Source organism: Poecilia reticulata, linkage group LG16, assembly GCF_000633615.1.
Source record: "Poecilia reticulata strain Guanapo linkage group LG16, Guppy_female_1.0+MT, whole genome shotgun sequence".
In the NCBI taxonomy this organism is placed as follows: domain Eukaryota; kingdom Metazoa; phylum Chordata; class Actinopteri; order Cyprinodontiformes; family Poeciliidae; genus Poecilia; species Poecilia reticulata.
This window is the reverse complement of record NC_024346.1, coordinates 13537666-13548076: the sequence shown is the minus strand read 5'-3', so window position 1 is coordinate 13548076 and position 10411 is coordinate 13537666. Positions and strand designations below refer to the sequence as shown.

General features: G+C 40.1%; 1 protein-coding gene across 3 annotated transcripts in view; it reads right to left on the bottom strand.

The window, feature by feature from the left end:
• Positions 1-881: 881 nt before the first annotated feature.
• The window catches only part of cicb (capicua transcriptional repressor b), a 45311-nt gene continuing 35781 nt past the window's right edge, over positions 882-10411 (bottom strand). For 2 of the 3 annotated variants that reach the window (XM_008431311.2, XM_008431313.2), the window contains 8 exons: positions 9681-9871; positions 6574-7026; positions 6140-6492; positions 5823-5980; positions 5574-5734; positions 5352-5486; positions 3578-3709; positions 882-2792 (listed from right to left, as the gene is read on the bottom strand). In XM_008431311.2, coding sequence (XP_008429533.1) covers positions 2503-2792; positions 3578-3709; positions 5352-5486; positions 5574-5734; positions 5823-5980; positions 6140-6492; positions 6574-7026; positions 9681-9871 — 1873 coding nt within the window. In that variant the 3' untranslated portion in view covers positions 882-2502. The remainder of the gene's footprint in view (positions 2793-3577; positions 3710-5351; positions 5487-5573; positions 5735-5822; positions 5981-6139; positions 6493-6573; positions 7027-9680; positions 9872-10411) is intronic. The other variant, XM_008431312.2, reaches the window with a different exon arrangement.

The window sequence follows — 10411 nt, the reverse complement described above, 5'->3', positions numbered from 1 at the left end:
AAATGTTGTGGTTTACAAAGCAAGCATTGTTCAGTACAATGGCTTTACCATTCACTCAATATTGTGCCTGTAATTTAACAGACATTTCTACAAAACAAAAATATTCATGAAGGGAAGCGTTAAAGAATGAGCTCAGTGATGCACCAAACTAATTCCAGCACTGTTGGTAGTTAAATAACACAAAACACAATGCACTGATTTTATGCAAAATTAGAAGACAATGACTTAAATGTACAAACAAATTTGAAGACAACATGGCTTTGGTTATAATATACTGTAAGTTGTAGTTTATTTTACTTAATAGTTGCATCTGTATTTTTTAAAAAAGCGATACATAATGTCCACTTCAATGGACATGATTAGTTTCCTAACATGACAAGTTCATCTATATTTTAAGTTGTTTTAGTACTTAATTGTTAATTAACGTTATGTCATGTATTTTAGAAAAGTGGAGTCAAACCCACCAGGGCCAGCGACCTGCAGCTTTTGGATGCGTTCAAAGTCCAGTATAACTCAAAGGGTTAATTTCCTTCCTCAACCTGCCCATCTAACAACCTGATTATTATTTTGTTGAGTGGAGCAACTCCTAAATGTCGGAGGACACCCGCCATTCAGGTGTGGCGTTTGACACTGTTGCTCTACAAAGACCGACGATGTGTTTACCAGGGATACCGCTTGTTTGGTGAACTTACACTAGTTGGCCAGTAGGTGGTAGAGTGTGGAATAACGCATCAGAGCTCAAAGAAGACGCTTCTGTGCAAACACACCTTTAACACCCATCCAGATTCAGACCTTAAATCAGTCAATAATTAAAGATAGAAATTTAAATCTAATTTATACTTATACATTTCTCTCAGGGTAACAGAATCAGAATCAAAACACAACATTAATAGTCATATTTATTTTTTTTGCCATTTAATGTTTTTTCTTCAGTAATGATAAAAGTCAACATATGCTCAATGACAGATTGTTTTTCCATATCAATAATGAGTCTACTGACTCTACAGTAATTATTTACAACACGACCAAGTCTTGCACAAAGACACAACCAGTATTATGTCCTACCAGCTCTCTTTGATTTGTTCCCTCCCTTCACTTCCTCCAGTTTTTCTTCCTCCGCCCTTCTAGAAAGGAGGTCAGGAGAGAGCAATAAAGTGACAAAAGGAGGAAGGAGGGGAGGACAGAGGCGGAGGAAGAAGTTTTAAGTGTTGAGACTATAGAAACCTAGCGAGGGTAGTAAGAGGCATACGGGGTCTTCTAAAAACAGACGACTTATTACTGTTGAAATGACATAAAAAGATCCACGCTGTGTTTGTATTCCTGTTTGAAATGAATAAAAAGAATTGCACCGCAGGTCCTTGCTGAGGTGAGAGGCCAGTCAAGGGAAGACTACAATGGAGGAACTGTACAGGCGTGGAGCAGCATGTCTCACCTGCCTCAAAAACTGTTAAATAAAAAAAAAGTTAAACCGAAGAGAAGATAAAAGTTAACGTCAGCAGAAACTAAAGAAAATTCTGCCAGAGAGAAAAGAAAACACGAATACGGAGAAGAGAATGATTCACTTAAATGATATGAGGAGTAATAACCGTAAGAATAGTACAACAACAAACTGAGTATGACGATGTTAAATACAAAACAAAATATAAAAAGAGAAGTAAATAAACTGCTTGGCAACAGAGGATTAAGGAACTTTTCCGCTCGACCTCTATATGTGCCTCTATATGGGCAGGATGTGCCCGCCGGTGACTCCTGACTTTTTCCTCCTTCCTTCAAGTCAAACGAACGAGAGGCACAGGAATGCTCACTTCCCAACTACTGGCGTGTGTTAACGGGTCAGTCCTGGCTGGCCAGGTATCTGCAGGAATGATGGCACTGCCAGAAAGTCCACGTTTAGTTTCTGATTATCTTCGAGTCACTCCTGGTAAAACCTCCTCTGAAGGCCCACGGGTGAGGAAGTGATCTCTCGAGGTCCACTGCGAGCGATCGCATCGTTTCCGGCTGCCGAGGGCCCAGCCCCCGAACGTCAGCAGAAACAAACCACAAACTCAGAACAGTCAAGTTTACATACAGGCTGCTTCTCACGCACTGCCTCCATTCCTCTAAAAGGATTAAAAACAGAACAAATATCAAAACATGGATCAACTACCTCTTTTAAAATTGCTAACCGTTCACCGTTTGTCTATCTGAAGCGGGAACCGTTTCATCTTCAAGGCAAATGAGTGCAGCTGTACATGATGGTCCTTCGATCACTGGCATCAATCTTCCTTTGAGGTGGTCGATACAGAGTGCTGATTCAAGTCTGGGAATGAACAGTTTGTGTATGTGGTACTGGTACTTCCTGTGCCACTTGTTTTTAAAGTGTTTATGTTTTCGGTGTGACAGGGACACAAAAAAAACAAAACTTTTTTTTTTTTAAATGTCCAAATACTGCAAACAAATCCTAACTGGATACGGATAAATGTGGAAGAATGTGAGCAGAGAAGTTACTGACTGGTCAACCACTCATCTAGAAGAGTCCTGTGACTCACGAAGCTCCTCTGGACTCACGTCTGCTCCCTGTTCCACATCCTCATCCTGCAGGTCTCCACCGCCTTTGCCAGCCCCCTCCCCCACCTGGGAGCCGGATGGTCCAGGAGCCGACGCAGCGGACTCTGATGGCCCTAAAATGGAGGCGTCAGAGGGCGTCGCTGTCTGCATGATCTTCTGCCGCACCTCCCTGATCTTCAGCTGCAGACACACCTTGGAGGGGAAAATGTCGGAGTATCTCGTCTGGAATGCTGCAGTGGCCTGAGCTGCAAGCAGGAGATCAACGCTCGTCAGGGTTTGAACACTTTTCAAGTATTTTCAAGGTGAGTTTTCAAACCTTTCCAGCACCAAACTTTGGAGATAAAAACAATACAATTGAACTAAAAAAAAGGCTGTATTCTATATTCTACTAAAATATAATAAAATTTTATGTTTTGAAATGTCTTTCACACACCCTGTATACCGGACTAGTCTAAGAACAAAACATTATTTTAACAAAAATATGCCCCATTTTCAGTTACATTGTTTAACATAAAATATAAGAAGCCTTTATTCAACTAAACAGATCAACATTAGGCATAATACATATTACATTGAAACAATCCAACCAAATTGTGTAAAGGTAAATGGCCTTTCTACTCACATAACTGTAAATACTGACACAAAATGAGAAAAAAAACGTTTCACTTTTTTTTTTACGTTTTCTGACATTTATCAAATAGAAGTCCGTTTGGTAATTCTAACCAACTTAATAAAAAACTAAAAACGTTTCAGTAACTCCACACAGTGGGGAAAAAAATGTCTGTTTTATTATTATGTTGTGAAAACATCTGATTTAGTCAAATGTTTTGTTCCACTTGATTACGAAACTGTTCAGTGTGATCATCAAGCACTTTCAAGGACTTTGCACAAAAATGAAGCATTTCCAAACCTTGAAAACATTTAATTAAAAATCAAGAACTTTCAAGAATTTCAAGCAAGTGTATGAACTCTGGCTTGTAGTTACAAACTAATTCTTTAGATTATTGTTGATACTTGTGTGTAGGCGTACCTGACGGAAAGAAGCCCTGCTCCTGGAACAGCTGCATGACCAGCGCCCTCCTCTGGTCAAGAGTTCGTCGCAGGGACGAATACGGCACCTTTTCAAACTCCAGTTCTGCCAGAATGTCCTCTCCGTCTGTGGCTGGACAACCAACGGACACAGAGATTCAAACCTAAGGAAACTTGTTTGAATTCAATGCTCTGAGTTTGGGCTTAAAGATAAAGGCAGCGGAGCTTTTTAAAAGGCTAAAGTTAAAAGTCTCCCAAGACAATTGAGATCTGCTCAGGATTTTATAAGTTGTATTATAAATAACATCTCAAAAATGCAGCTTTCAACAGCTTTTACTCACTGAGTTATCATTTTTAAACACTGTAATTAGCTCCTTATATTTTATGTTAGAGCCACTGTTAACTTTTGTGCTATATTTTAGGGTTGGAACTAACAGTTATTTTAGTTATCGATTAATCCATCGACAATTTTTTTACGATTGATCAATAGTTAGATAGCAAAAGTTGATTAATGGAAGATTTACTGATCTTTTAGTTGTTTTGTTTTTTTAGAGAATTTGAACCACTCAAACTTTGCCACTTGAGTTTTGGATAAAACATATTTACAAAGTCTTTTTATTATTGTTTGATCTTAAATGCAAACGGTTATATTTTTGTATAATTAATGTTCCGAATATGTCGTTTTTTTATTCAACAAACTGCCTTTTTCGAGTGTTTATACTCCAGTTAACAATCTGCTACTAAATTAGTCGACAATTGATTTAATAATGGATTCATCACAATTAAGCCGGTTAATCATTTCAACCCTCCGATATTTACATAGAACATATGAAATTGTTTTAAATGTGCATCAAATACAGAAATGAACCCCACGGAGAAGGTTTGTTGGCCAACTAATTCAAATCTGACTCAGCTGTTTCGATAAATATTCTTAACAATCAGATTCAAGCTGACAGGAATTAGCTCCTTAGCTTCCTGTTGAGATCTTTTCAACTAAATCTTCGTCTTTTCTTGGTCCAAAGATCTCGTCAGGCTGCTAGCGAACACCTGCATGTTATCATCTTGTTCTGCGTGTAATCCAGCAGTTTTTATTCCATTTAAGTAAAGAACGTTTCCCTCAAGCTTTTATTAACTACATGTTCTCCGAGTTACAAAGCAACACAATGCTGGAGCACGCTTCTGATTCAGAACTGTGTTAAAGGGAAAATTCACTCCATTTTTAGCATCTTGGTTCAAATCCATTTCAAAATCTAGTGAAAACAATTTAAGAAAACAGTGATAAAAGTGTTTACTGTGTGGCACAAGGGAGAAATGTACTGGGTATGATCATCATTAAGCAAATGTTGATTATTTAAAGCGCAGATTGTAATACATTTATTCAGTTTGTAAAAAAAAAAAAAAAAGAATAAAGCAAAATAATGTAACAGTGCTTTCTTTGGAACCAGATTCAGGTCGAGAATCGCATTATAGATTGAAAACCTTGGCTTAGAGGGTTTATGTTTAAGGTCTGAAAATGTAAATAAAATTTTTTTTCTTATCAAGATGTCGAAAATTATTGGTTCAAACTCCAGATCTTTTAAGACCGTGTTGGAAGCTAAACAAGGATAAACTTTAATGTCAAAAAAGCAAAAATAACCTAATTAAAAACATAAATGAAAAGTTTCAGCTGGTGGCAACAAGTATATATTTTTTATTCAGTGCGATAAAATTAATTTATATTGCAATAACTAACAACAAAACGTATTCCCAGAAACTTTCCTGGACAAACCCACTACCTGCTCTGTCGAAGGTGAAGATGTCTCCTTCACATTTGGCAGCACTTTTAGGTGTGTTGGGTTCAGAGCTGCAGCTGGAACGCCGCCGGCTCTTCCTCTTTGGAGAGGCTTGCTCATCAGGTGCAGAGTCCAAATCTGAACGACAGCAGGAAACCTTTTGAGCAAACAAAGCTGAGTAATATTAACGTCCAGTAACACAAATATAAAAATCAGAAGGGAGACCTGTTGAGTTCTTCCTCTTGCGACGATAGCTGCCCAGGATGGCGCGAGGTGACGTGGCCAGACTCTGCAGGGTGGGTGACGGCAAAACCTCCTCGGGTCGAAACTCCGGCAGCTCGGCAAACCGCTCCTCGAAATATACTTCTGAGAGAACCCTGCCAGTCCAACAAACGCACACAAATATACAGTATATATACACAGTCCATCAATCGATAACCTGTACGCAGAATATTCACAGAGGTAATGACTCACTTGTCAACAGAGTCGAAGGTTTTCTTTAGTGGAGGTGGGCGGGCTTTGATCTTTTTGGGTGTAGGTCCGTCTTTGTCAGTCTGTGGAGGAGGCAAAGCAGGCTCTGTGGCTGTCGGAGGGGGGAGAGGGGAGGAGGGGAGAATCTCCTTCCACCCACCCTGTGAAAAGGTTCAAAACATACATCTTAAAAACTAACACAAAGGTGGCCTGGAAATGAAATCAGGCTGGACAATAAATTGTGCCAAAAATTATTACAATAAATAATAAAACTGCAACTGGAAGAAATTTTAATTTAGTGTTGGGGTGTCACGCTTCACCTCTTTGGTTGTTGTGCTTTCCCTGTTCCTTGGGTCAGAGGAGTCCACGGTGCTGGAACCCTCCAGTGGTCTGTCGGAGGATGGCGGCTCCTCGCTGGGATGTGCTGCCGGAGACCCCGTGTGCCCTGAAGGCTCAGGCTCAAAGGAGAAATGACTGTTGGCTGCTGCTGCTTCTCTCTCCCTCTCCTTCTCTCGCTCTCGTTCTCTCTCCCTCTCCTTCTCCCTCTCTTTGTCTCGTTCTCTGTCTTTCCCTCGGCCTCCTCCGTCGTAGCTGCCAACAGGAATGGTCGCCACCGTTGCTTTTACTTTCTGGGGGAGCCTGACTGGAAGATGTGGTAACTTGGGTGTACTGCCTGTAAACCACAAAAATGTAATTTTTTCCAAACAGATTCAAAACATCATTATTTAATCTGAAAAAGAACTGGCTGTCCTACCAGGTGCTTGGATCTGAAGTGGAGGACTGCTGGGTCTTCTGGATGCAGCTGAGCCACTAGGGGGTGCCGCCGAGCTGTTACTGTTGCAGCTTATGTTCTGCCTCTCCACCTGTCTGTCTGAATGTGCCAGGATGTCCACCTGCCTGTCGGGCTGCCTGTCACTCTGACGGTCGGCGGATCGGTCCGGGGGCAGGTGCCTGTCCGCCTGGCGGTCCAGGTGGGGCGGCGGATGGAGCTGCATGACAGTGGAGGGGGCAGTCGTGTGTTTCGGCAGGATGTGGGGAGAAGCGCTCGAAGGGTTAGAGACAGAGTAGACCACGCTGGGGGGCACTGGCGCCATAGAGACCACCCCTGTTGCCATGGTGACGCTTGGTGATGGAGGGTAAATGGCGGTGACTATGTGGCCCCCGGAACCTGAGGCAGGGGCGGAGGTGGAGGGCTGTGGGGTCTGAGCTGGGTAAGGAGGAGGGACATCAATTAGACTAATTTCACATTAAACACATCTAATTTATCTGTATACTAACAAAAAAACTTTGTTTTCTTTTATTTTAACTAATGGAAGTATTAATATCGTTGACTTTGGCCTAATTTATATGTACAGCTTTGCATATTTATCCTCCAAGTGATTTATTAAACACTGACAGGTCCAAACAATAAATCCAAGAGTTTTACCACAACTGTCTCATTTTTTAGTTCAATTAGAGCCAAAATTAATCTTGTCCAAACAATACAACTTCATTTTTATACAGCAAAATCAGCAGAGGTCTCAGTTCAGATGATACTAAAATATGATCTATTACTTCATCCATCCATCCATTTTCTTGCACCCTTGTCTCTTAGTGGGGTCGGGAGGGTTTGATCTATTGCTTGATATGATTTTATTGTTTGTTCAGACATTCACAGTGAGTTATGTCAGCATTCTTTCAGCTCAGGAAAAACAAGCCATGGAGGTTTTTGTTAAAGACATAGAGCTGATTTTATATTTCTGACTACAGTTCCTTTATTAGGTTTTCCACAACTTTGCATCAGAGGTAAAATGGGAGTATTGGTGCCTCCCTGCTTGTCTGGATAAGTGGCTGGAGAGCTGGGTCAGACTCTCTGGTACAGTACTTAAGCTAATCCGGTCTTACATAAAGAACTGAGGCTTCTTCATGTCAAAAGGTAACTTTTCATTAGAGTGGACAGAAGTCACATGTGGTGTACCCCAGGGACTCCTCTTATTTAATATCTACATGTTATTTAATATCTACATGTTCCTGATAACTCAGATTATAGAAAATAATAAGATTAGTTTCCATAACTACACAGATGATGCACAGCTCTTTATATTATAATGTCACCAGGTGACTAAGAACCCAAAAGAACCGATGCTTAAAACAAATCAATGTGTGGATGTGCCATAACTTTATCCAGCTGAACAGAAACAAAACTGAAGTTATTATCTTTTTACCTAAAGAGACAATGCACAGCTTCAGTTATTACAACCAGAAACCAGCAATCAGGCCCAAAATCTGTGTGTAGAGATGGACCCAGACCTGAACCTTCAGAGCCACATAAAGACAGTTAAAAAGTCAGCCTTCTATCATCTAAAGAATATTTCTTGGATTAAAGGACTAATGTCCCAACAAGACCTAGAGAAACTTATCCATGTATTTATCTTTAGTCACACCGAATTACTGCAACAGTGTCTTCACAGGTGTGCCTTAAAAAACAAGTCAGAAAGCTGAGGCTGAACCAGAATGCTGCTGCTCGCGTTCTCACTAAAACTAGGAAAGCAGAGAACGTAAACCCAATTTCTTAAGTCCTTACACTGGCTCCCTGCAGCTTAGAGAATAAACTCTAAATACAACTGCTAGTTTATAAATCACTGAACCACTTGGCATTAAAATACATTAAAGATCTGCTGTTGTATCAACCTTCAAGACCTCTCTGGTCTTCTGGTTCTCGTCTGCTCTGCATCCCAGAACCAAACAAAGAGAAGCAGCATTCAGCATCTATGCATCACAAATCTGGAGCAAACTTCCAGAAAACGGCAAAACTGCTGAAACACCGAGTTCCTTTAAATTGAGGCTGAAAACCCACCTGATAAGAGTTGCTTTTGATTAATAATAATTGGAACATCATTAATTTTAGTATGTGTTCCAACTTTTCATCACTTTTCATCCTTTTTTATGCCACTGAAACATATTTCTTCTGTTTGTTGTTTCATATATTCGCTATGTAAAGCACTCTTGACAAAACCTCGTTGCTGAAATGTGTTATGCAAATAAACTTATCAAGCAGTGTCATCTCTTTATTATTCGTATTTGTTTTGTCAGTTCAACTTATTTTTTTTGTATAGCTAGAAGTAATGCCATAATAATTTTAATACACTTGCAAAGAAAGAGCAACAGTAATAGCATCTTTACTCTCACATTTGTTAAGGAAGTGGTTGACCACTAATATTCATAAGAAAGGGAGGCATTTTCTGAGAAATGTAATTTTATGTTTTCATTAGCTCCAAGTTATATTCTAAATTAAAAGTAATAAACATAAAATATATCACCTTGTATTCATCACCATAAATACACGAGTTCACTTTTTGAATTGAAATACTAAAGATAAGCAACTTTTCAATGCTATTCTAATTTATTTAGATGCACCTAAAGTGGATAAAAAGAACAAAGATTGGGGTTTTATAAAGCAGAAGTATTTAGAAGCATACTACTTACTCWTTATGCAGTGCACTAAACTAACATTGATGCAAAAGGAGGTATACATCAGTGAYAGAACCACCAAACCAAGTGAAATTGGGCATAAAATAATTAAAACTTAATTTTTAGTGTAGTTTTAACCTCTCTTTTTCGAGGTTTGAAACACTGGCCTGTTAGTGTAGGCTTCTGTTGCCTTTGATTATTCAGAAAAGACACTYAAAATTCCTTTTTGGATCAAAAACAGCCCGCCGAGAAAATATGGTACAACTGGACTGCAGCTCAATCAGGTACAAAACACAAACCTTTTGTTAAGGTTCATGTTTGACATTCAAGTAAATTCTTCAGGTGACCTTTTCTCTCAAACACAGAAGTAGCAGAAAGGAACAAAAACTTTGACTTTATGTCTCCTCTAACCTGCAATCAGTGGCTGAACCAGTGTCTGTCCAGGTGGTGCAATGGCTGTAAACCCAAGGGTTGCTAAAGGCGAGGGAACATAAGCAGATCCAGGCACTGGCAGAGCTTGCTGGGTGGGAGAGGAGCCTGTTGTTGTGGAGACTAGAGGCAGAGTGGATGGGACCCCCGGGGTGGACTGGACATAGGTAATTCTGAACAGGAGGCACAAAAATAGATGAACAAAACGTAGGAATAAMGACATCACCAGTGAGGTTAACACTGTAAATGTAAATAAGATCTAAAGAGAAGTGCAACGGTGGATGGCGTAATAGTAAAATAACAATGCAGAGCCAGAATGTAAGGAACAGAGACCTGATTAGAAAGGAAAGAGGAAGACAAAAAGAGAAGCGCTGCAGAGGGGGTCAGTCGATGAGTGCACACCACAGCAAGTAGCACTAGATGAGTAGTGCAGTGTGAGGAGCTGAGAGGTAGTGTGGGGGTGGGCAGGCAGAGGCAACTCAGGCCACCACCAGCATGACTAACGCATCCAGAATAGAGCTGCAGTCTTACTGCTGCACCCCGACAGGAATTTAGCCTCTTGCATTGTCTGCTCGGTAAAATCTATTAATTCCTTCAATGCAAACAGCACAACCAAAACGTATTCCACCTCAATTTATCACCTGGACCATGTTAAATAGACTGTGCTTTTATTTTTTCAGCAATGCCTCTTAAAGAGTAATCAGATATTTTAT